Source organism: Taeniopygia guttata, chromosome 4 (genome assembly GCF_048771995.1).
Source record: "Taeniopygia guttata chromosome 4, bTaeGut7.mat, whole genome shotgun sequence".
NCBI lineage: Eukaryota > Metazoa > Chordata > Aves > Passeriformes > Estrildidae > Taeniopygia > Taeniopygia guttata.
This window is the reverse complement of record NC_133028.1, coordinates 42979294-43007058: the sequence shown is the minus strand read 5'-3', so window position 1 is coordinate 43007058 and position 27765 is coordinate 42979294. Positions and strand designations below refer to the sequence as shown.

The window sequence follows — 27765 nt, the reverse complement described above, 5'->3', positions numbered from 1 at the left end:
TCAACGTATGCCATGTACCTTTTACATATAAGATACATTTTAAGATATTGCAAACAACATAGTATGAAAAAAAATAAAACCTTCCAGGGTGACCTTGTCAAATTTAAATTTTATCTGTGATTTGACTAAGTTTGGTAAAAAGTACTAAGTTGACATTCAAAGAAAGCAACCATATTTACAAAGGATGGGCTTGACTTTAAAACTTGCATCAGTAAACTGAAACACTATTTATTCAGCAGCAAGAGAAAATGCATACAAATGTATTTTAAGAGACACTTAATTCATACAGTTCCTGAAGCTGTAGTATAAGACCCGTGATAGTTTGTCAGGCTAGGATTGTCTATATATAAACTATATCGCAACCTCCACATAGTAACATGCTATTTTTATTTTATGTAACAGTAAAAAATGTTATCTCCCTTACTGAGTTACAAAAGTATTAAAATCGTATTTCAAGAATTCTTACTAAAAATGTTTAAATATTAATTAGTTTAACATTTCTAAATTCTCTAATTTAATATTCAACTAGTCGCATGTCACTACAATTCAGTACTGAGTTCAATGAATTATACCCCAAACTACCTTCATGACCTAAATGACTGAATAACAGTAAAATACATTTATGAGTGCACCTATTTTGTACAGCATTTGTTTTCACCTACATGGTTTACAGCTATAAAAGAATCCCTGACATGTTCCTTTAAATGAGTAATAGCTAAAACAACATGTACAGGTTTTAATTAAATTAAAGCACATGAATTGATGAAATAAATTACCAAAGAGCTCCTCTACGGCACCCCGAGTGAATTGATAATAACAGATGTAAGTACTTCCTCATGGAATGAATGCACCATGACAAAGCAAGCCAAGTGGTGAAAACCCAGGTTTTAAAGACTTTTACACTTACCCGCCTACGGCAGAAGGGCAAGCCCTGCGCAATGATGCTGATGCTAAATATCTTCATCACGGTTTGGTGTGGTAGAGGTTCTTTGGCACTTTTAAGATGATCAACAGGAACCAAGCCATGGTTGATGGCAGTTTTCCCAGGTTTGGACATTTTATCGTTCTTACTTTGTCAAGTCTACTAACACTGCAAGAACATTGCTAAAAACTTTGCTTCAATTTTTTTCTTTTTTAAGTTTCAGACTGGTGAATCAGCTCCCCACAGCCTGCTGCCTCTGCCTCTCAACCTTCTCCTGCCAAATGTCCTGACCTGTCTGCTGCTCAGTGAACTGCAAGCTATCCTAGTATAGACAGGAATTAAACCACCAAGGGGCAGGCAGACTGCTCCTGTCAGTCAAACAGCTGGTGGACCTCCCCTGCAATGTCAGAAGAGCCCTTCTCCAAAAAGGGATCTGCAGATTGAAAAAGAAGAAAATCATCACTGCCTGGAGTTTTAATAAACACAGTCACTTAACCTGCACTTTAAAGGAAGAATTTTCTTTTAATTTTGTTTTGTTTTTAACAAGTTGCTATTACGCTTTCAGAAGGGGAATCCAAGGAGATTCCAAACTTCAGAGGGTGACAGTGTTGCTGCAGGATCAATTTTATCACTCTCTGAGCAGATTTCTTCTGGACTGTCAATAAAATTAAATGAAAAACTGATCTGGACTTTGCTGTTCCTCAACTAAAGTCTCTAAATACATAAAATAGTGTCCAAAAGTTAAAAAATAAATAAAATGGATTTTTAAAAATGGAAAAAAATGAGCATATTCTAAAAATTGGTACAAAACTAGCTCATTTAATAAAAGTAGATGCTACATTGTGATTTTTAATTCCTTCCTCCTGGCCTTCCTTACTTAAGTACAGGTACTCCAGTTGGCCCCTCTTCCTCCCTCCCTGCCACCATACAGGGAGCAGCATCCAGGTGGCTTTGGCTCTAAGGATGCAATGGTACAGTTGTTTTCCCTCTTCTGGCCAGCTCATTTCCCATGAGTTTGGGTACCAGTTTGCTCAGGCCTATCCATCACACCAGTGGAAAGTAGGAGGGCTCTTCCTCCGAAAACACAGCATCTCTTAAGAGATGTGGGGAGAGGTCTGCCTGCCCTTAGCAACCAACCTAGGATCCCTCTCTCAGGAAAAAAGTTCTTACCCCACTGAACAAAGCCACAAAGCAATGTCTATTACCCAGATTTTCCACAATTAGTTTACTTTAATTTTGAATAATTTCTTGATCAAATTAGCTTTCCTAAAATGTCTCCATATGTTCCCACAATCCCCTTCCGGTGCCTATACTCGGACACATTTCTTAAAAACATATTCATATTTTGAAAACATTTTTCAGCAAAACTAAGTAGCAAGAAACAAAAGTGTGTGAAAATGTGTTATGAAACTGCTGATAAGAGATGCAGAGAACCATCAAGGCACTTGTAGAACCGAGTCAGTACAGTCAAAAACACAGTGAATAAATAACCATTAAGAAATCTTACAAGTCTCTTTATGCACAAACCAGCAAAGATAATTAACTGTATAATTATGTAAGGGCAAAAGAGGGAGTGCAGTAATGCTTTAATGCTTGGAGCACAACAATGTAACTTGACAAAAGACAGAGACTCTATTAGCATTTCCACTTAGCCCTTTGTTTCCTCTTAAAAAACAAAGCTGTAAGCATGTCTCATTTGCATATACAGGGCCTCCCTGACCAAATATTTGCATGTGGAAAGTTTTTTATGGGGAAAAACAAAAACAAAAACAAAAAAAAAAAAAAGAAAAAAAAAACAACCAAAAAAAACCCCAAAAAACACCCACCCTAACATTTCATTGACAGTATAAATACATTACAGTAAGCACCTACTTATAACATAATATTTTCCCCAGACAAACAAGACAATCCTTATTTCTTTACAGATGTTGCATACAAAACAGCTGTGACAGAATGCTGGGTAGCACAGTGTTTTCTTGCACAGATGGCTGGGTTTTTTTCTTTCCTACCATCCCATTCATTTGTTATTCGAAAGCACATTTAGACATAAATTTTCTTCTAAAAGACTCTTTACATTTCCTACTTCATACTTCCTGCTAAAACTCCAAGGAACAGTTTACCATTAGCCTGTACACAGCAGTAATGTCATTACTTTATAACTTCATTCTGAATTATTTCATATTTAATATAAACACTAGGCTTTCACTTGACTGGAATGCTTCAGAATAAGTGTTTCAGAATCAAATATGTTTTATTCAAATAAGAAAATTTCACTGAAGTACTCCAAAGAGGGAAAAGAGTAGCCTTTTGCTTTTACTTTGAATAACTGAAGAACAGAACCAAAAGCTCAAAAGAGATCAACCCACATACCCTACTGATGTATCATTCAAAAAGAAGCAACAGATCAATTTTCCATTTCTGATGAACTCGTCATCATCTCAGTTGTGCCAACAAAGTGTGAAGTTTACCAAAATGTAATATATAATGTAATTATATAAACATAATTTGAGAACAGATCAAGATCAGATACAATATTCTGTACAATGCAAGCCTTAATTTCTTCTTTAATAAATAATCAATATTTTGTTTAGTTGCATATGGAATTCTCTGGGTGCATTGAGAGAAACTGAATTAACTGCTGAAAGTGCTGAACTAAAGTCAGTTTTAAGAGTATTTCATTGCACAATTGCTGAAAGAATTTGACAGTGTGCCAGACCACCAACTGTTATTAGCTGATAGAAGAGCATAGCATCTTACTACTTTACAGGCTTATTCCCCCCGCTCTTTTTTTAAAAAATATTAGCTCAAAACATGAGTGCAAAACAGGACTCAAGTATTGCATTCTCCAAGCACTGCTCACCACACCAGTTCCAGTCACAGGTTATCCTCACACCTCTGAAAACACAAAACTTGGGATTGTCAGCCCTTCTTCTTTTGTGGTTTGAGATAAAGTCCCAATGGTACACTGTTTTTTCCCCAGGAACTTCCAAACTATTCTAGAGTATTCCACAGGGACACACTTCTAGTTCGAAAAAAAGGATCATTGTTATCATAATTAGTATAGTCCCGTTTCAGTAGATAGAGCCATGGCAAAATAAGGCACTTTTTTTTGTCCAATGTGAAATTACAGAGCTAAATTTCATACTTAACCATAGCAATCAGAAAAAAACTTTAATTTTTACCTGTGTCTATTTTCCCCTGCTTTTTTATCACTGTCCCCCAGAAAAAAAAAGATTTGCATTAGCAGATGAGATCTTGCCCCTGTTTTACTTCCACTTATCATCACTCTAGATTTTAGCCTTGTATTTGCTACACATTGCTGACTGTAAGTATCACTGTCTTACAGTAATGTTTAGAGATCCCAGGCTAATGCTGGAAAGTTATAAACTTTTAATAAGTGAAAGTCCTTTAGCCAAAAAATACAACACAGTCTTCAGTTAAGTTAAGAGAGAAGACAAAAATGGTGAAGGCTATCTTAGAAGTCAGAAATACATTGCATGTAGTACATATTACTTATTTTTGTATTTGTACAATACATATATATATTATAAATGTAATTCTAATTTAAGCTTCAAATGTAAAGCTTAAACAGCCATTCCATCACTTTTATCTTTAAAAGTGTGTACTTTTGCATTATGTGGGATGAGAACATGTATAAATCTGAAAAACGTGAAATTATGAAAATTTGAGCTGTAATGCCTTGTAATACATTTACTAACATTTGTTTCTAAATATAGTTGGGCTGATTTCCAGTAGTGCTCTGTGTGCCTGCCTGTCATTTTAACCAGAAGATCACATTTGAAATGAAACCACATAAAACTGCCTGTAAAACTAGTATTTTTAAACTCAAGGCTATCATGGACTTTCAACTAATTGTAAACATAAGAATCCAGAAGACTCTTGTTTCTTTTTGGCCAGTCCAGTGAAGAGATGCCTGTAAAATGAAATCATGTACAAAGCATCAATAATCTTTACACCTTCCAGTCAGAGTAATTCAAAGTCAGCTTTTTGGAGCTGTTTACCAGGAAGTAAATGTTACAAAATTAACTAGTTCATTCAGTGTACTGAACTCAGGAAGGCCATAATTTTACAACATGGATCTATGAAATTAACCCAGCACCAAAAACCAGTTCACGCAAACTTCCCAGAGTTTTCTTCTGGAGTTGTTTTGCATACTAACATTACTGGAAAAAAACCTAAACAAAATCATGATATTTTAATATGGTGATGGAGCAGTATAAGACCTAGAGAGACCTGAATGAAAAATTTGCAAGTATAGAAAAACTAAAATGCAGATAGCAGAACCCCAGACACGCTCTCCACAGTTCTTAACATTGGTGAACAGCTGCCCTCAAATGGATAAAGCAGAGAACTGCAACATTGCAAAAGTCACCTTCTCAAATTAGTAATACTAACATAATAATCCTTTGAATATATTTGATAATTTATTTCCTAAAAAGATCTGTAGTAAGCTCTGGATAGCTGTAGCATACAGAATGCACTATAATTTACATTATACATAAGCCTTATTATTAATTTGCTATTCATGCTGGTCCCTGCCCAGGTCTAGAAAGACCGAGAACCACTTTGTCAGCAGAGCGAGGCAGCCTACATGACACTATTAGCAACTTACCCAGCGACTGTGGTCTCAAGTTTATTTATGTGAGGGATTTCTAATATCAATATACAAGCAGTTTTCAAACGACAGATTGTATATTAGCCTGCTTTGTGCAGATTAACAAATTGTATAGAGGCACTGCTGAATGGAAGCTAACTGCAACTGTATTACTGATGCTGGATAGAAAAAAAAAAAAAACCTTATTGCTCTAAAATTACTCTGTTGAGTCCAAGTTTACCCAATATAAAAATCTGTACATATAAGAAAACACAATGAAGACTTCTGAAGAGGCTATGAAGGAGATCAATGGGGAGGACAATTTTGATCTTATGACATCAAAATATCCTAAAAAGTGTACAATTGGATAGTATGCAAAAGGGGCAAAACAATTAGTAAAACATGCAAACTGATGGCTTCCTCCATAGTCCATGAAAAAACCTCAAATGTAGACCTGCTGTAACACAAGCAACAGAAAGAACAAAAGCTGGCTCCAGGTTAGATTATCATACAAGTTCAAATGGCACTTGAATTACACTATAGTTTCTCCAGGACCTTATGGTCCCACGGTGTCAGAGGCCCTACATGGAAGCATCCCTCTGAACAGTCCAGCCATAGCAAACCTTTATTTCAGGCTTATGTGTCACTTTGAGTGTTGACTGATAAGTGGCTTCTGTGGTGTAAAGGAAGTAACAAACGTTGACTGAACCTGTATACATATCACAACAAAACCCAATTCCACAAGGATTCAAAGATGCCTAAAGAGGTGATGGTCACCTTGTAAACTTCCTCCTCAGCAGTCTCTTCCATTTCCTACCTACCTACCCTCTATTTATCTTGCAAATTTGTGTAATCTTAATCTTTTTGCCAAATCTTATGAAAATTAGCCAAGAGATGCATAAACTCTGGAAAGGATGACAGACAATGACATAGAAGTCTCAAATGCACAAGCTTTATTTTCTTTGGCAACAAAGCTTAAGAACACAGTGAAGAAGAATCCAGATTTTCTTAACTTGGATTAACTCAAATGATAATTCCTGGTCATAATTCTGGCTCTGGAATCATATCAAGGCATGGTCATTTTAAACTGCTGTGTCTAATACAAAGCTACCTCACAATTTTTGCTGTGGAAAAGCAAGAAGGAGCTACACCGTTTGTAACTGCTGGTGGAAAATGGTACAACTTGTGTAACACTCCTATATTGAAAAAAAATTAAGAAGTTTCAAAAAATATAGATAAGGGTTATGGTAAAGCTGCTGTCTGGCAAAAAAACTTCACACTGCACAAGATAGCATTCCCCAAAGTCCAGCAGTAGAGGCCAGGGAAGATGAAATATCAAGCATATCAGCAAAGGGGAGATCATCACATAAACATACCTACTACATATTTTTCATGCCTATGTGCATGCTCATAACTGTTTAAGCATCCTGGCATTTAAGTGTGAGTGCACAGAGAAATAAAATGAGACTCAAATTTGACCTACTGGATTTCAATACATGTGTATGGGGAGCCCAGCAGCAAGTCAGACTAACCAATGCCAAGAGTTCACTACTCTCAGTTTCTAATTGGAAACATCAGTTCAAGCGAGTTTAATGAACATCACTCTGTAGCAAAATAAGATGTCTACTATATCTGCTCAATCCACAGCTGATCCTCTTTATAGCCGAAATGAAACAAAAACGTCCAATGGAGAATCTAGAAGGGAAAAGAAGACTAGCACTTCCACCCCCCTTCTATCTTTGGCCAGTTTTTCAACAAACTCTTAAATAAACTGTCAGTAAAATTTGTCAGGCTTGTGAGCTCTGAAATAACTCCAGTAAGTAGGAAACCTGAAAATTCTCAATTTTTGTTGTTGCTACATCATTTTTCCACTAGATTAGCAACTGTAAACAGCTCACAAAGCAGCCAGATTCATGAAGAGACAAACAGTGTTTAGAAGTGGAGAGCAGACAAGACCTCCACCTTTGGGCAAGGACAAGCTATTAGATCACCCCTCTTTGTTCATGGATCCCTTAGCAAGTGATACTGGTCCCAAAAAGATGACAGCTTTCCAGGAATCTCAAGAAGAGCAGAATTCCATCTCAAAAGAAAGGGAGAGGAACTTGCAGGTACATGCAGCTATAGGTGGGGGATGTGCCCTCAGTCACAACAGTACCACACAATAGAGCACATTTGCATTCACAGGAGGTAATTTTTTGTCACGGAGTGTTTATAAAAACAACACAGACTGTCTAGTAAAATATATATTGACAAGACTATATAGTATCAATACTAATACTATTGTCATAGCATTAAAAAAATACTTAAGCATCTAAACAAAATAATGCCCACCTTACACAACCATTTTAAACTTGAGGACTCTATTATCTGGCTTTACAAGTCCCCTAATTTTATCACTATATTTACCATACTATCGTGTCTTCTTGTCACTATCACTTTTTTAAAAACTATCTTTAAAGCATGTGTCTTCATTTCTTCAGTGAATAGTTCAGAAAACATTCCAGGTATGCAACAGAAATCCAGCTGCATCATCTTGCATTTTATAAATATTCCAGAAATGTCTGCCCAGTTCTCATTGGCTATACATAATTTGTTGGATAAGCAAGTTTAACTCTTTAGTCTAGTCAGTGTTCCAACAGCTGTTGACAAGAATTTCTACAGCTGCTCTGCAGGAATTTATTTGCTGACCACTTTTTTATGCTGGTTTTGCACCTTTAAATAAAGCTGAGACAAGAATTAAGAACTGCAACAGGTAGAGAAGTCATGCAATATTTAACACTGGATTAAAATGCAAGTCAAATTCCCAGCTGAGGATAAGCTGGGGGAAGGGAAAGCAGGTGGTTTTTTACTAAGGAGGCTGCCTTTATGAAAAGGGAAGATAGGAAACTGAAAAATTATTTTTCATAGTGCAAAATTCAGCTTTTCTTATCATTATATCACCCTTCCATGTAAAATGCAACACTTTAAATGAGAAATTCTCTACTTATATACCTACAAACACAAAAATGCACAAAGTAGTACCAAAATACTTCAAACATATTTATCAGTTTCTGAATAATGTACAAAAAGTACTAAGAAAAATGAGGTTTGGACTTAGACCTTTCTTTCTATATATTAAGTGGGAACAAGAAAAATCCCCAAAAATATTGATTTCCGCCACCTTACACACTTATACAATTTTTTTTCTTCCGTAGCAGAATTCTGTCCCAACACTGTTTATTCAGCATTAAAAAAAAAATCCCGACAACGCTCTACGGATTAGCTACACTGACAACTGCCAAAATAAAAGGCTGAACAGTGCAAAGTATTATAGTTTGTATGCTTAGAACAAAATTGTTTTCAAGGCCTCTTTGGATATGAGACTATTTTTCTTACCGGCACTGTAAAATACACATAAATCTAACAAATGCAACAACTGATTGTTACAATGGCATTCATTTGATAGCACCAAATTAAGCTACATAATCCTTTTCAGCTGGTAACAGCATACTGCAAAGGGGTGTGAGGTTATTTATAAAGCTCAAGATATGTGAAGTAAAGAATTCTTACAGCAGAGAAAAAAGCAGGTAGTTTGAAGAAGGGCTGGCATTCTTGATTGGTATGGTTGGCCAAATCCAGCTCTGAGCTTACTGGCATTCTGATACTAAACCCTGCCAAGAAAGACATGAAGTGCACCAGCACCAAATTCTGATTGGCACAGTGTGGGAAGAGTCAGTCTGTCAACAGCCTGTCCCCCAAAACACACACATGGGATACCTGCACACACAGGGCACAGCACATTGCTCTAAGGCATGGCATACTAGTGGCCTACACCAAAGCCAAAAATTGTGCAGAAGAGTAAGTGCCTCTGAGTACCAACAGAAAGTGTCCTTCCTGTAGATGAAGTCCAGCTTAAAATTTGAGGGACAACATTATTACATTTGGCAAGAACAACTGATGCATATTAAATGATTTTTGGTTTGATTTCTTCAATTTAGCTGTGTCACTCCTGCTTTCTTTATTTTTACATATTCATTTTAATTAATTCAATTATTTTCTGCATATTTTAGAAAATCTCACCTAGGTATCACAGCTGAAAGAATTATGACATTGGCAAAAAGAGTATTTATTATTTGTTGTCTTTAATTTTTTTTAGTACTCAATACTTTTGGGCCAATAATTCTCATGGTAGCTGCCATCCTTAAGGGACACTCCATGAGTTAAATGAGAAGAACAAAGGGTCTCCTGCCCACTGTGAAACACTGACTGGGTAAGAATGAGATTTGCACTTACAGGAAATGTTGCTAATACTTTACTTGAAAGAAGTGATGACTTCTGATGATGAATTAGGTGGAAATTATCCCTGCTGGCAATCCATGGCGATAAGTACATTTTCCACTTCACAGAGGGGCCAGGGATTGAACAAATGTATTAAAATTTTATAAGCATTAACTGAGTAATATGTCATGACGCAGCTGAAAAGTATAGCCAGCGTCTTCCAAGACTGAACTACATTGAGTATTACTAAAATTCACAGTTCCCTCCTTTTACATTATGCAATATGCTCAGGTAGTAAAGTCAATAGAAAAATATCACCTTTTAGTAAGAACAAAGATTTTAAAAAAACAGGTTTTACAAAGAAATAGTTTGGGCCACCTTGATTTGGAATAGAAATGCGTTTTTAGTAATTGTGTCCTCAGATCCTCTCCCTCTTCCCAATTCTTGTTACAATCTAAAGAAACAAAATTTAAAAATAGCAAGAAATGTGAAAAAGAGAAATAAGACAGAAGAAAAGATGCCCAACAGCAATGCTTTCCACTTGTATTTCACCGATTATTATCAAGAAACCTATCTATCCACTAGAACTAATTATTTTCTCCTTTAAAATCTCAATACCACTTAACTATATGTAATGTTACATCAAAGGCTGTACCATACAGAGTCAAGACACATGAAGATTTTTAACATAAACACATTTTATAATAATCTGGTGAATTCCTGAACTTGTTTGGCCAAGAGAGAATGGCCAGAAATCTCACAAATTTTGCATGGAGTTTAGACAGCATCTTCATTAACCACACTACGGAAAAAAAGGGAGAAGATGCTTGTGAAAAAACAAACCATTTATAGAAACACCTGTTCTAGATTTTACAGGGATTTTTATAATAGAAATTTCTCCAATAAAACTGGAAAACATTCACATAAACAAAATATAACAGCTCATCAGTAAATCTACACAAAATGCACAGTATATCATTACTACACAAGCACAGCTGCCTGCACAGATCAGACACCATGCACTAGCAAAGAAGAACAGTTCATGTGTCAAAAATCATCCTTTGTGGATGGACATTAGATGCTGTCTGTTCAAACATTTGCTGAAACAGCTTGGAAATTTTGTTTTTAAGCATTTTGCTTGCTCAGAAATCATTAAACTAGCAGAGAAATTGACATTGTCTATTTTCTCTCCTTATACTCAAGAATTTATAAAGTTATGTAAATTCTTTCACTGTGCACAGCTTGCTGAATAGCCACATGTTCTGCAGATAATGAAAAGTCTCCTACAGAAATAAAGGATATACTGTAATCTGAAAAATAGCTCTGAGTGAGAAACATACCAGGAAAAAATTTTAGTCCTGCAGCAGGTATTAAACTTAGTTTTGATCTTCAGAGCAATTTCTAGTCCTCCAGTTTCTTAAGCTAATTTCAGATCCCATGATTTTTTAAGTATAAGCATCAGCAAATGCAAGAAGGTTACTAATCATAACTTGCTGTTTTGTTTTTTTTTTTAACATACACTTCAAATTCATAGCTAAAGAAATATTTAACAACCATTTGGGAAAGATGTGTCAACAAAACCAAAAACTAACTCACTAGTTAAAGTTTTACTGTCTCCACACTTTGATTCACCATTTGCATTAAGTTTTATAACAGGTAATACCAACTTCAGTTAACCTTCAAAAGAAGAAGCAGCTTAAAACTGACAGGGCAACAGCATCCACTGATAAATGTTCATGAAAATACAGCTGTTTCACTACAGACTGGAAATACTTGGGCTACCGATCACATCAGGCAACGGCATGTGCCACATAGTCAAGAACAACAAAAGGAACAAATGGCATATTTAAGTGGGGCAGAACTCCCAAATATATTTGTTAGACAAGTCACAGATCCCAACAGAGTGAGTATACTGAAGGGATTCTGAAGCACATTGGCTTGATTTCTACTTAATAATATTGTTGTCATATAATCGGTGAGGTGAAATAGTACTACTACACATTTTTTTATTTCTTTCCTTTGGAAAAAAAAAAAGTTCATTTTCATTTTGACAGTAAAGATGCAGAGCAAAAACCACATGGGAGCTGAACCAACACTGATTTCAAAGTCTATGCAAAAGTGTGGGACAACAAGAAGCTTCTTCCGGTAGTTATCATGAAGGCATCAATTTAATTTATTCTACATCAAATAAACTGATATGAAAAGTTTGAGTAGCATATGCAAGTAACCCCCCAATATTTACCTTTAGGGAGCAATGCCTAAGCCAAGCAACCAAAGGACAATTCAAATATGTACCTTTAGTAATAACCACATTACTACAAATATAGCCCACATATCCATAAACAAACTTCATGATCCACTTACAGAGTAGGAAAAATAAGCAGGGCAGCAATTATGTAACACATTAGTTTTATATACAAGTGAAGGTGTAGAAGAATTCTACTTAGAAAAGTATAGCTAAATCCCTACAAGCCTTGAGCAGCAAATGAAATCATAAATTAATACAGCCAAGTAAAAGGAAGTAAACACAGGAAGTCAAACACAGTATTAACACCGGAAGTAAAAAGTACTTTTCAAACAAAACACTGGTATTTGTAGAAAAGCATGCTGCAGATTGGTAAAGTTGGAAAAGTAACTTGCTATCTACAGAGAAACAAAGAATCTGCATTCCTTCTGTGGATGTTTTAATATTTAACAAACTGCATCTAATGGCAGTTGTGTAACCTTTTCAAATGATCCTGCACATGTGGAATAATTAGCACTAAACTTGGGTATATAAATGAGAAAGAAATCAAAGGTTAGAAATGTTGATTTATATTAATCTCTAAGTATGAATATTTCTAAAGTTATTACTGCCCAATAAAAAAACAAAGCTCTGTATCAGAAAAGTAAAAAGAAAATATCTTTTGAAACAACAAAATTTGCTTGAAAATAACTAAACTGTCATGGTAATACAAAAGTAATTCTGACTGGCAGTTATGAATCACAGAATCGTTGGAAGGGACCTCTGGACATCATCCAGTCCAATTCTCTGCTAAAGCAGGTTCACCTGGTGCAGGTTGCACAGGATCATGTCCAGGCAAGTTTTGAGTATTTCCATAGAAAGACACTCCACAGGCTCTTTGGACAGCCTGTTCCAGTGCTGTCACCCTCAAAGGAAAGTTTTTCCTCATTTTCAGATGTAACTTCCTATGTTTCTGTTTGTGCTTATTGCCCCTTATCCTGCCACTGGGCAACATGAAGAATCTGGCTCCAGTATCTGAACACCTGCCCTTAAAGCACTTGTATGCCTTGGCAAGATCCCCTTCAATGAAAAAACAGAATCACAGGAAAAAGAAAGAGGGGGTGAAAAAACTGTCAATGCTTTTTTTGTTGCCTTTTTTTTCAACGATCAGAGCAATTTTTATGTGTAGCCTTTCTGCACAGGGAAGGCTGCAGCAAAGCAATAGCAGCAAAGCAATAGCAGCCCCCTCTGCTGCTCACAGGAGAAAATTATTAACACACACAAACCACCCTCCATCAACACACACTGCAACTTTTCCCTAATTCCATGTACTGCCTGTACACAAAAAAATCTGCTCCCAAGGATCAGCTTTCTGTAATCATCTTTGATTCCCCTTTATTCCCCTATCCTGCTTTTAGCCTATCAGTAATTCTCACAATAACTGCAGACTTTCACACCAGAGTCCTTTTCACTTCACATTTGCACAAAGTGCCCGGTGCAATCTTAGGCTTCCTCAGTTTAAAAATTAATGCTGTCTTTCCATCCAAAGCCAAAACCCTCTGAAAAAAATAAATCCTTCTTATCTCTGTGGCTCTACACACAAGCTTAGACCAGGCACCTTGGAGCAAAAAACTCTGTCACAGTCTGCACTATTTAAGAGCTGAAAGCTCTGTATAAAAGCAGGACTTTAGATTTGTTTCAGAATTGAAGAGATGGGTATTTCAGCTCCAAGGGACAGGCTTTCCTGTGGTACATCCTCTTCCAGCTCCACCCAAATCAATCCGGCTTACCTGTAGTATCCTCTCTCCCTCCACTCTCGCATGTCAATAAGCAATCAAGAAGAGGCACTCCTGAACAGCACCATTACTTACACACACTCTCTCTTGTGACTCACAGCCAAATGGATACTATGGTATCAAGTATGGTAGAGGATGCTGCAATCAAAGTACTGGTTTTACATGTAAATTAAACTGCCTCTCAGCCTTTACCACTGTTGTTTATAATATATGTTAGGTATTAAATGTATCCATTAAAAAAAAATCTTATTACCTTCAGTAGTGAAGTAAATGCTAAAATACGACAGCTTCTGAAAGGGTATCAAAGTGGGTTTTGTGATTGTAGATGCAACAATACAATAATTTTTCATCTTCATTTTACCTAATCTGTTTTCTGTTTCCTTGGAAGCTCTGCTAACCAACAAAACAATCACAACCCACAATTCTGCAGCAAGCAAACCTGCATCTGAAGAGGAGACTAATTAGTGAAGTTATTGGAGGGTTCTGCATGCACGAATGCCTGACCCCTTATGAGAAGTAACCATCACAATCCAAATAGCTAACACAGAAGTAACATTTCACATTCATATAACCTAATTTGCTAAATTTTATGACAGCCTCAATATAAGAAAAGGAAATAAATGTTTAAGTAAATTGCAAAGGTTTTTGTTGAACAGTGCCCGTTGCCCAGAAGGATAAAGCATCTCACATAAATGGGCTCAAACACTCCTTCAGAAATCCCTCCAGACAAACAGAGCAGACAAAAGTGTTTTCTGAAACCTCGAGCAGGAAAATGGCTACGCACCAGCTAACAATCTTCCTGCTCCACCTGCTCGCTTGGGTTTTAAAATTCAGGTCCTCACTTAATACATTTCACTTCTGTTAGTCTGATATCAAGTGGCTATTTTGCCTGCACCATAGAAATCTGTGACAATATTTGCTGTAAATAATGCAGCTAATGCTTTTCATGAATTCATGTGTTTAATTTTTTTAAAGTGGGTATTTTCTGAGGTGGCTTCAATATCAGAGACATTTAATATTAAAGGTATTATATAACGTTGAATTTTAGCTAAATAAAAACTAATTGAACAAAGTTAAATTCCTAGGAGGTTGCATACAAGTGATCATAACTTTTTTCCCCACAAAATCAGTTCCCATCAAACCCAAACCAGAGATGAATGAACCCATAAATTACTGTAGCTGTTTATAAACAACTTCTAAGATAATCAACAAGCAATGCTCCTGTAAATATAAAAAGTTTGTAGCAGTTCAAGAAAAACAACTCATCTTAATGGGAACCAAAAATATCAATTAAAAATAAAATATATAAGTATATTGAAGACATTAATATTTAAAAACTATGAAACTGAGTTACAAGAACAGTTATGCAAACAAAGACAAAAAAATGGAACAAGTTAAAGATTGTATGTATTATGATCAAAATATTTTTAGGAATCAGAACAATCAAAATATTTCAGAAATACCAAATAAACCTATAGATTTACAGGAAAAAAACTTGGAAAAGTAAACCAAGTACAACCTAGATAACCCTGTGGTGAAACCAAGACGTCAGTACAAGAGAAAATAATGCAGTGGCTGTCATAAAATAGGATTATAGCATTGATGACATTTTCTTCCACAAAACCATGCTCGTACCACTTCTGTCATAAACAACAATTTTGATAAACATAAAATACTGCCGGCATGATACATCTGCTAGTACTTCAATTTCAAGAGTATGAGCCACTAGACAAACAATTTAAATCTCAAGTAAGCAAGAACAATAATTTATATGACCTATTTCATACTAGCAACTGCCAGTAATACATTCTTGTCCTTGCATTGCAACAGAATCCCACATGTAGAGGGATAAAAGCATTTAAATGTAGTTGCTATGAAATATGGGATGTAAGAAGATTTCTTTGCTTATGCTGTTATGCTGTGGTTAATTGTTACCCAACAGAACTCAACTGATACAAAGTCATCACAGAGCACTGGAAATGGATGCCACAAATACAATGCAATCAGTAAAGAACCAGCACAAAGAACATGTTTTTGTCAGACTGCTATATATATTTACTTAACTCTCTTGTGCTATTTAGTATTTTTAAAACAGATATGGCAACATTTGACAAGACACAGATCAACTGAAGTAAAAATTAACAAACAGTAAAGGACCTGACATGTGAGAAAACTCCGGTCACTTTAATACAACTGAGCATTAGTTCTGTAGGTACAAAGGACACAGGCCAACCTTACAGAGTAGAAAGCTCTATGAAAAAGGCTTGCATCATATTAGACAAATCAGTCAAACATGAAATCCCAATGCATGGAGTTATCTGATATATCAATAGTTAAATACAAATTTTAACTGTCCTTGGCACAGCTGCTACTTTGTTTTAAGCATACTTCTGATATCATATAATCATTTAGGTTGGAAAATATCTTTTAAGATCATCAAGTTCAACTATCAATCTAACACTACTACAAGCCAGACACTAAAGCATGTCTCTAAGTGCTGTATGTCTTGTTAACTCAACCTTCTCCCTGAGGAGCCTGTTCCAGTGTTTGACAACCCTTTCCTGCAAGGAGTGTATCCTAATATCCAATCTAAAGCTCCCCTAGTGCAACTTCAGGTCAATTCCTCTTGTTTTGTCACTTGCTACCTGGAAGAAGAGGCCAACCTTCACCTGGCTACACCCTCCTTTCAGGTATTTGCAGACAGTGATAAGGTCTCTCTTGAGCTAAACAACTCCAGCTCCCTCAGCTGCTCCTCACAGGACTTGTGCTCCAGACCCCTCACCAGCTCCATTGCCTTTCTCTGGACTCATTCCAGCCCCTCAATGTCCTTCCAGGACTAAGGGGCCCAGAACTAGACATAGGATTGAGGTGGCCTCACCTGTGTGAGTACAGGAGGATGATCACTGCCTGGTCCTGCTGGCCACACCATTGCTAATGCAGGCCAGGATGTCACTGGCCTTCTTGGCCACCTGGGCACACCCTGGCTCATGTTCAGCTGCACTCCAGCAGCACCCCCAGGTCCTTTTCTGCTGCACAGCTTTCCAGCCACTCAGCCCAAGCCTGTAGCACTGTATGTGGCTGATGTGAGCCAAGAGCAGGATCTGGCATTTGGCCTTGTTAAGACTCATATACTTGGCCTTGACCCATCAATCCAGCCTGTCCAGATCCCTCTATGGAGGCTTCCTACCCTCCAGCAGATCAACACTCCCAACCAACTTGATGTCACCCACAAACTGACTAAGGGTCCACTCAATCCCCTCAACCAGATTGCTGATCAAGATATAAAGACATCTGTAATTCAAGATAAATGTTCCAACACCAAAGCACTCAGAGAAGTACCATAACAAGAACAAAAAATAGAAAAATATGCCCAAAGGACACACTGTCCTTATTATTTACATTTAAGAGATCTTTCAGGAAAGAACTTGATTGCTTAATGTATGGGGAGAAAAAAATACATTTGTTAAACAGCTCTTCGATACAAAATGAAAATAAAACAAAATTGTAACAGAAAAAGTCAGACAATGGGAAGAAGGCAGAGTAAATGTGGAGAAGTTTAAACACTGATGGTAACTGACACTATTAATCTAGGCTTGAGAGAGACTTGCCCTGCTGCACAGTTTCCTGTTTTCAAACAGTGACATTTTTCAAAAAATAAGCTTTAGTTTGCACAGAGTCAACACAGAGCAGCCTAATATTTTATGCAGGAAATCATGTAGGTAACCACAAAGATCCTTCTGGATTCCTGTGCGGTGCTGCTGAATGCAATGAAGTTCCTCCTGAACCACCAGCCTTCTCATTTCAAGTGCCCATGCCCTTTACTCATAACATTTTCACAACATTATGGCAGCAATTATATCAGTTAATTGCACAGAGCAGTAATGTGAGGCAAATATTTTTATATATTTTATATATATCTATTAGAACATAGCATGCTTGCTGCTACTAAGGTGACAAGCAGCAAACACAAGCAGAGTACACTGTGGTGTTATGGGGGAAATATGACATTTCCTTCCTTAGCCACACAGGATTCTGCAGGTCAAGAGATGAAGTCAGATTAGAGAAAGACTTTATTCAGTAGCTTATGAGTAAATGAAGAAAAAGTAAAAGGACAAAGAACAGAGATATTAAAAAACTAAGATGAGGTGTACAACACCTACAGTAGTAGCAGTTTTGTTCAGTCTCACTATTATCTCTTGGTATTTGGTAGTGGTGAAAATGTGCTGCCCATATGTACAAGCAGAACAAACTGTGTTGCATCATGAATGCTTCTCAGGAGTCAGGTTTACATCTGACACGCAGACATAAGTAGGGCATTCAGCCATCACTGGCTGTAATGGTGGCACAAAGCAAGTTTCATAGAGTACAGCACACAGCAAGGTAATTCAGCCAGAGTTAGGAGAACTGTAATTGACTACAAATGCTGAAAAACATATCTGAAAAGCTAAGAACAAGTCCACCAGGTTCAAGTCTCCTAGGATGACTCTATCCTCAACAGGTAGAAGCAGAAATCACTTGTAAATATAGCTAACAAATCTACTAACACTCCCTTTTCTTCTCAAAAGCAGCATATTAATTAATCGTGCTTATTTTTACTTTGGTAATTCATTCATGCTCTCACAGATGTGTTTCCACAACACTTTGTAACACCGAATGTGTTCCTCTGGTTAAATATTGGTTTATTAATGAATTGGTAACATTAATGTTGCATGCTGTCGGTTCTAATGTGTAACCATCGTGCTGAGCACTGTCAGCTCAGCTTTCTAACCTGTGCTGATACTTTAGGCACACAGTTGAAACTTCCTAAAACAGAGCTGCACCATGAAAAAAAATCCAAGTATGGTTTGCTACCTGACTGCCCAACAATTCTTGCAGAAACACAGCCTGGGGACAGAGCAGAGACAAAAAAGGCCAGTCCTGCATCGAATATGTAGAGCAACTATCAGACCACACAGAAATTTTGCATCTGTACAAAGATCTTTCAGACATCTTCCTTCAGGCTACACTGACTTGTTTCAGTTCATGTCAAATATGCCTCAAGAAAAGAAAGAAAAAGCTACATTCATTATTGAAGTCAATAAAAAAAGATTCAGAACTGGCCACCACTGAAAATTATGCTCGGCTCTGTCTGTACATCATTTGAGTATAGTTACTTACAAAGCACTTCAACAAGTTTCCAATTCAGAGACTTAAAAACATAATTTTGAGTATAAGAATTTCCTACATTAATTATTATCCATGCTGGATGCAAGTTGTTATATGATACTCAGTAAAACATACTAAATACAGGAAAACCAATGTGTTGAAAAGAAACCAAGGATTTCAGTAGTAAAATCCAATTCAATTATATGAAATATGACAGTATTTCACTCCAAATTAGAAAGCATATATTTCAGTATATGAAGAGTAGAATTATAAATATAAAATTATATAAAAATCTCATGTGAAAACATTACAACTTTTCAAAAATAAAATATGTTAGATGAGACACTTTAAACATGGAAGTGAATTTATTACTGTTGTTATTAACAAAAATATTGCTGTAGATTCCAGAAGCAAATATTCACCCTATTTACCTGTTCAGGTGCATCTTCAAGACTGATTATCCATCTCTATAAATTTATGCTCATAGTCAACCTGTTAACTTATGTTAGCTGACTTTTTTTGTGGTTATGTTTTGTTTTACCTCAGGTTTTAATTATTTTTTTAAGTAAAATTCAAACTTTGAGGAGGTTTTGTTTTTTGAAAGGTGAGAGGAGGCTAGGTGTGCTATTAACAATTAATGAATAAGAAAAAGAAATCAGTCCATATACTTAAGAAGAACATCCTCCCAGAAGAACACTGGCCTACTCTTTCTTACTAGTCAGTATCACTGCTTTCATTATTTTGCTGCTCCTAAGAGTTAATGGAATTCTTCCTTCCCAAAGAACTTGGAAAATATAATGAACTACAAATATAAACTGCAGCCAATAATCCAGTAACTTCTTTTTAATCTAAAATGTTAGGTGATGTAAGAGAAATAAAAGTATGAAGATTAATTTCCAGATTCTTACTGCAAATCTGTAGTTTTCAACAACCAGCACACAGGTTCAAGGTCCTCAAAAGTAGGCTACAATAAGACATTATATAATGAATTCCCAACTGAATGACTGGCAATTGCACTTTTTTTAACCTGTATTTTGTCAAGGAACTCAGCAGACCAGCAGGAGGAATTTAATGTTTCTATAGTATTCCACCCTACCTTTTCATTACAATGTTTTCACCTAAATGAACCAGATCTTGTCTGCGAACACAACACGGTGAAGATTGCTTACCTTCCCTTCTAGTCCATTTGGAGAAGGAAAATAGCATAAATAACACCACTAAGGTCTTACATAAAAATATTTGTAAAGAAACATCTTGGTATTTTGACCATAGTCATCAGAATGCTATTCCTTAAAATATATAGGGATATTTGCTCATGTCGAATGCATGCAAATATTTTTATTATTAGCAGCTAACATAAATCCTTCACTGTAAGCTCTTTAGGATATAAAATGTTTGCTTCATTGTAAAACTTCAGTTTATGCTAAATATACTAATTTTTTTTCCAAAATCTAAAGTTAATGAGGATTAAGAGCATGAAAAAAGTCTCACCTTTGTCTTGATGTAGAATGGCGATGACTGGTGAATGGGCAAGTCCATGAGGCTATTGGAATTTGTGACACTATTACTGTTCGCATGTTCATCTTCTCTACTGCTGTCATCAGACTGATCAAAATCATCACTGTCCTGGTCCATTTCCTCCTCCTCTTCCACCTCCTCCTCTTGATCACCAGCATGTTCATCGTCATCTTCCTCTTGGTTACAAGTGGAATCTTCATCCACTGTAATAAGTCTATTATTATTTTCTTCTAACTGCTCTTGCTGAGATTCATGCCTGTCATCAAATCCAGGTTCTTCTCCTCCTATCTCCCCATTACTCCCAATGTGCTGCTCCTCTTGTTGTCGTCTTTGCTGCTGCTCCTCCTCTTCTACAACCCGATTCATCTGCTCCTCATCTACTTGGCTTGAGGAAGCATTACCTCGAAGAGATCCACCAGTTCGTCGCCTCTTGCTGCCCACAGAGAGCAGTTCCTGATTCATTTCCAAAAGCCAGCTTGCTACTTCTTGGACCTTGGCTAGGCTATCTGAAGATGCAAATGCTTTCACATTCTAAGGAGATAAAGAAAAAGTGGAAAATTACAAACATTACTTTTTTTATTAGATAAAGCAGTAAAAAACTATTTAATTGTATTATTCCTGGCAACTAAAAACTTCCAGAAAACAAGGAATAACTTCTTCTTGATACACAACTAGAAAAACAAACAAACAAAAAAACTTCAGGCAACTTTCTAGCAAGAGAATTACTTGTTCTGTCAAACAGTCGGATCATAGTCTCCCTAAGCACCAGATTCAGCAAAATTCAGAAGAACTAGTTGCCCTTGTAGAGAATCCACAAAAGCCATTAACATTCATGTTAAGAGAAGATACAAATATGCAATATTACTTGTGGAAAAATTGTACAGATCATTTCAAATAGCATTTATTTCCCCTCTCATTTGATTACAGACTTTGTATATTATTCAAAAAAATAAACTGCTTTTGGTCTTATGAAAAGACCAAAGAATATGCTTGAGAGCAGCATATTTTCAGATATAATTGAAAGCTTCACTTCTTGTTATTCTAATTTCCTTTTAGATTAATAAAGAAGAGAACACCCATTAAAGAATACAACCTTATCACTGCCAAGTCTTAAGTTGACCAGAGAAATGCCCAGGGGCCAAAAGCAGACATCACTAGGCAACCTGTGTGGCTTAGAAATGCCACTTACCTCACCTGGGGAAAAAAAAGACTGTTGGTATTACTGGGATTTTTGAAGGAGTAGTAAAGTTCTCCAAAGTCTCAGAAGCTACAATAATTGTTAAATGAGTTTCTGAGATGTCAAAAAAGGGCAAAATTAGGTGCATTTTAATATAAACTGAAAAATACTAATGCAATTTCCAAATTATGCATTCAGCTACCCATGCGCCTCCAAGCAACATATAAGAACAGGGGGCTATAACACAGACTAATAATTCATGATTGAAGTTGTTATCAGATTTCCAGCTCTATAGCCTTTGAGGCTGGCACATCCAGACTTTGGTTTCCCTAGATTCAAGCAATGTATTGAGTAGATGAATTCAGACACACCTCACACAACAAACACTCAGACTCACAGCTCTAAAAGCAGTACATGAAAGCATATGCAGAGAGAAATTAGCTTTGTCATTGTGTATAGAGCCACTGTCCTTGGAAGCCCGCAGCCCACCCCACACACTCAGCAGGCAACACTGTGAGAGAGAGATTCAGAAAGCACAACACCACAAATACTGTATGAGAGCACAACTTCTGAGTCTCCTTGGAGTAGGAGCAGTAAAGGATGTTTCCATGAGTACTTCAGCACAGGATGATAATCTCTAAACCTCCCCCACCACCACCATCATCCCCTCCTTTTTATTAACTCACCTATCTCTTACTGTTTTTTTGTTTGGTTGGTTGTTTTTTTTTACAAAAAACCTAGGGCCTTATAAGATGGATAGGGAGCATATAAACCCAACTTTGCTCCATGATATTTGCAAAAACATTCACCTTATTGGTTAGTAGGGAACAAAGTATCATAAACCATAGCTGTACTGTAATTTTCAGTGTGTTGTACCATAAAAGGCACAGAAACACATTTACAAATACAGGTGTTTTTCCACTCTTTGAGAAGGATTCATAGCTGGGATTCTGCACTTCTCTGCACCTTTCTTCCTTAGGGAAACACTACTTACATCCCAAAGACAAGGTTCTCACGTTTCCACATATCTACCCAAGTGACGATTCCTCCAAATAAAACCTTGTAAGATCAGTCACTGAAATATGTATTCCAAGAAAGCACCCATTAAGTTCCAATCGGTGAATGAGAAGCTAACACTAAAAGACAATTAAACACCACACATTCAATGCAAGGAAGCAGACACTGTGCTGACTCTTGATTTTTCCATGGGAAAAAAGTTTAGGACACTTGGGTGCATGTGGCCCAAACCAGACACGAATGTCTATGTTTTTATATTCAAGTGGTAGCAAAGATAAATGTGTTTATATTTCTGTGTTCAGTAAGGAGCATTTACGAAAGATGCCATGAAGAGTGCATTCTATGAGAGATGTTTCCATGTAATATCTTTCCCCAAAGCTCAGAAACCTTAGCATGTGGGAGTGATGTTTAATAACATTTCATCAAAAGTCAAATTTAGATACATATATCATCTGATGGTAATACAACTTACATATCAGGCTTGCTACATAGTTTGGGCATTGTGAACAAAACAATACTACACCTTATCTTCTCAACTTGGAAAGTTGAAGCACTAAATAATGTAAAAATCAGTAGTTAAAAAAAAAGCTGAACAAGAGGCTTCTATCTTCTCAATCTAGAAATTCTAGTTTCCACCACAAATGTTTCTCTAAGTAGCCATGGGTGTAGCTTAAAAGTTTAATTGCATTTTTTCAGTATCAGCAGCATTATATATGCAATTACTGGTTTAGTATGTACTTGATAAAACTGCAAATGCTGCATTTGTTTCAATAATTTAATACATATTTCCAGTTTGTATCTTTAAGCAACCAACATAAAAGGTCAGCTTTGAAACATTAAAGTAATCAAATGCAAGAATACGGTAAATGTTTAAGCGACAAAAATATCACTGTTGTTACTGTTATTATACCCAAATGAAATTCCAGCCAATTAAAAATGTAAACTACTAGTAGTATATATATTTTTAATTATTCCTACATTTTTGAGTGACCATCAGTTCATGAAATTAGCTTTAGTCATTAGTGGTTTCTATTTTACTTTGCATTTGCATGAATAAACTCAATTTGTTTCTTCAAGAAGCCCGTAAAATACATTATCAAAATTTAATTACAAGTAGTGCTACATCAGAAATCATCAGTATGCAGAGAGGTGATGCATCTGCTAAAGAACAGATGGATGTACATTATCTGAGAGATTTGAAACATTAAAGCTGCCTTCTGTCATGTAAGTGCTTTCAGAATTAACTACTGTCAGCTAATACACAAGACAGAATAATTTCCATATATATGGTGGATAGGAATAAGAAAGAATTATTATTTTGCAGGAAGAAGTGTATTTACAAATCAACTTCCAGAGAACTGAAATGATGTGTTTTCAGCTAGTACACTACCTCTTTCATTTATACAGTCAGAAACCAAAATTACTCAAATCAACTGAGAACCAGAAGAACCACTGAGGAAAGTTGTTGTTTTTCCTACCTGTCTCAGACCACAAAGATTTTTTTTTCAGACAGACACCAAAACAGCAATGTAAGTGGCAAGACTCTGCATAAACATGCAAAACTCATTAAACTCATTAAACATGCAAAACTCATTAAACTTGGTCAACTTGGGAATTCCCAGGTAAGTTTCTCAACACTTGCATTGTATGGGAAAACAAAATGCAAGAAATGTTTAAGGAAAATGGAAGTCTCCAGACTGATGTAGCAGTAAACTCAGAGCTGATGAAGGCATCCCACACCCCTACTGAAGACTGTATGCAGCCCCTACCTCTACTGAATATTAAATGCTGTTTAAGTGTAATTCTTCAGCTTTATCCATTACATTTTCACAGAAGTTTGATTATAAAAATAAACATGAACAACAGTCCCTCAGAACAAGAAATGCCAAGCAATACTAGAAGATTGAAGGGAAAACTGCTCAGGGTAATCTGCCACAACAGGTTGTATTCTGTACTGTGAGGATGACTTCACTTCCTGCTTTACTGCTGAAATGTTTCTATCCTGCTAATATAGATAAAAAAGTTGTTAAGTATTTTTAACCTATAAACCCACATAACATGGTAAAATGAAATTTCCAATTGCTTGATTTTATTTTTTCCATTTTTATTACTTGAAACTATAATGAAAAAAGAAAATGAGGTGGATGTAGAGAGGTGGAGGTTGGGGAGTGGTGGGATTTGGTTTTTAACAAAATAGAAGAGATTGTGAAAAGGTTTTAAAGAATTATCTTGGAAATTAATGTATTAGACTGACTTGGAGACTAACCTAAGTATCATGACAGCATTTAGTGAAAAGACAGTGTAGCTACAGACACAACATGATTTATGGTCAGTGGACACTCCTAGAACAAATCTTTTGTGATTACAGATTTAGACAAAGTAGACAAAGACAATTGAACTAACACAAAAACTTTTGTAGATATTTGACTAAATCTTAACACTGTAATATATCTGAGCTTTTTGTTGCGTTATTTAACTGTGCAATACTGAATTGAGGTAAATAGAAAGCAAAATAGGGACATCCCACTCAAGCAAAGGATCTCCTAAGATCTCAACATCCAAATTTACCTTCTAAAAAAGAAGTATAAGACCCTTATAAGCACACTGTGCCCAAGAACAACACTGGTGCATTGGTCCCCACAAGCAAGCACGCAGCACTGAAGGGGCAGAGGTGCCCCTAGGATACCAGCTCTGGGGAGAGGAAGTGATTTATTCCCAGACCCTCCCCAAAGCCTAAAATGACCCTCATAGCTGGAGCACACCTTCTGCATTGGTTTCACCCAGAAGGTGTCTTGCCGTGCTTCAACCCATTCCATAGGGAAGCAAGTGTGGACAATCAGGAATTAGGCATTAAAAGGTGCACTTGATCCAAGCCCAAGCTACCACACAAATACATCTAACAAGCCAGGCCTCTAAGGCCTGCTAAGCCCATTTGAAAAAACATGCACGAGAAGGGGATTTACATCCAGCATCAAGCAGGTATAAATAAATAACAGAGTTAACACTGAGAATGTGGACCATGTTTTACCAAAGAAAAATACGTATTTGAGTTATGGCCATGATAGCAAATGTTGCAAACACTACGAGCAAGACACATACATGATGTGTTTAAGAAAACAGGTAATATATTGGTCTGATTACTGGCTACACAGTTTGTATATGGGAAGGATTTTGAACAATAGCTGAGTAACAAACCAAAGCAGCCAACATGCAATAACTGAAATACAAAAATCAAATGAAGAATCTACCACCTTCTTTTATAGGTTATGGTAGAGGACAATTATTCTCAAACAAGGACTTAACAAAGTTAAGATAATTCAGATAAAGCCACAAATTTAACAGAAGTTATGAGCTTTAAATGAAAGTTACATAATAATTTTGCTGTGCTATTAAACACAGCAAACATGATCATAGTAATGGAGTCACAAAACTGTGTTGAATACGTTGCACAGATGAAGAAAATAAAAAACCTTCTCTATTTCACCGGTACATATGTCAATTAGAACAAGACTGCAATAGAAATTGAAAAACTTTCAGAATCTTTTCTTCAAAATAATGTAACTCATTCTAAAAGAACACATGCTTTTTCTAAGAACAGTAAACTATTCTTCCAAACATATACACACCTCAAATCTCTCAGTTAACTCCATTATTTACAGCTCCATGCTCCAGAACAAAATAGCAGCCAAAAAGATTCTCTGCTCCTGCTTTACTATTAACATCCCAGCAAAGCTCTGACGACACTTAATAGGGCAGCACATGCAATGTTTCATTGTATTAGAAATTATCCTGCTCTTTTTTCATTATCTCAGTATACTTTAACCATTGATTAATGTAGTTTATTCAGTGCAAAGTGGTCAAAGCAACATACATTAACATCAAAGTGCTCCTCTAATGACTTACCTATGCCAAACATAAATTTGACAGCAAACAAAAAAAACAGATTTAGTATTCATTAAATTTAAAAAATACCATAACTAAAATTTCCTGTTTGAATTTAATTATGTCCAGTTGTATTTAATTTTCTGAGCCAGTTTTAATTATCTCCCTCTCTACTGAAATTCAGGCCCAACTTTCCATCTACCTGCTGTAGCTTTTCACCAAGTCCTGGTGTCCTGACCTCTCCTGAATGTTTCTGAACAGACACTTCCAGGTTTCCCACCACACATGGTCTCTGCCTCCTCCTCACCTGCTTCTATTTAACCCCACAATCCTATTTCAATGGACTTTACCCCTTCTCTTTCTATTTCACCATCCAACTTACTTTTTTCTTCCAGGACTGCCTCTGAACATGGCTCCCTCTCTCATCCCATGCCTAAATGTCCCAATCCCCTTTAGCCTCCAGTGCTATTTTACAGTCTCAGAGACTTTGCTTTATTCCAAACCATTCCCCACAGAAAACAAAGGGATTTATTTATAAGAGAGACAATATCTGATCATACATGGGTAGTGAGGGCATGACGGAGCCATGTCCCTTGCTATCAGTCATGGGGACAAACTCACAGAAACGATTAAAAAGAAAACTTCGCTTTAACACTGGGAATGAAAGACCTATCACATAATCCTACCCTCTGCTGGCACAAACACATAAAGTATTTAACAAGTGATAAAATATGAAATAGCACACACAAAACCCACTAGAAAATGAAAATACAAAAAGCAGTTTAGAAAATGAGTAAATGCTACAAGATATACCTATTTAGTAAAATTTAGACAAAGTGGCTTGATAAAGAAATATCAGAGGTAGAGGAGTGGTGAAGAGACCTTTCATAAGCAAGAGTTTAGAAGAAACAGTCTGAGCTACAAGCAGTCACATTCTTTAGATCATGATAAAGTATGTATGACCATACAACCACCTACAAGGTTCAGGCACACACAAACACAGAACCTGGATGTATTATAGTTCATGTGGATTCCACAGATTCTCTTTGCAATAGCACGAGGAGCATCAAATCTTAATGCTTTAAACCAAAGGCCTTTTCTTCCCTCTTTGTGCATTCTCAACACAAGTGCTGCTCTGGCTAAGAGGGGATAATCTGAGTTGAAGTCATAGCAGTTTTTAATGCTCTAGCACAAACAATCATGCTATAAAAT

General features: G+C 36.4%; 1 protein-coding gene across 2 annotated transcripts in view; it reads right to left on the bottom strand.

Moving 5' to 3' along the window:
* FBXW7 (F-box and WD repeat domain containing 7) overlaps positions 1-27765 on the bottom strand; it is a 175361-nt gene that overhangs the window by 77409 nt on the left and 70187 nt on the right. For both annotated transcript variants that reach the window (XM_030271517.4, XM_072928473.1), the window contains exon 2: positions 20451-21008. In XM_030271517.4, coding sequence (XP_030127377.1) covers positions 20451-20939 — 489 coding nt within the window. In that variant the 5' untranslated portion in view covers positions 20940-21008. The remainder of the gene's footprint in view (positions 1-20450; positions 21009-27765) is intronic.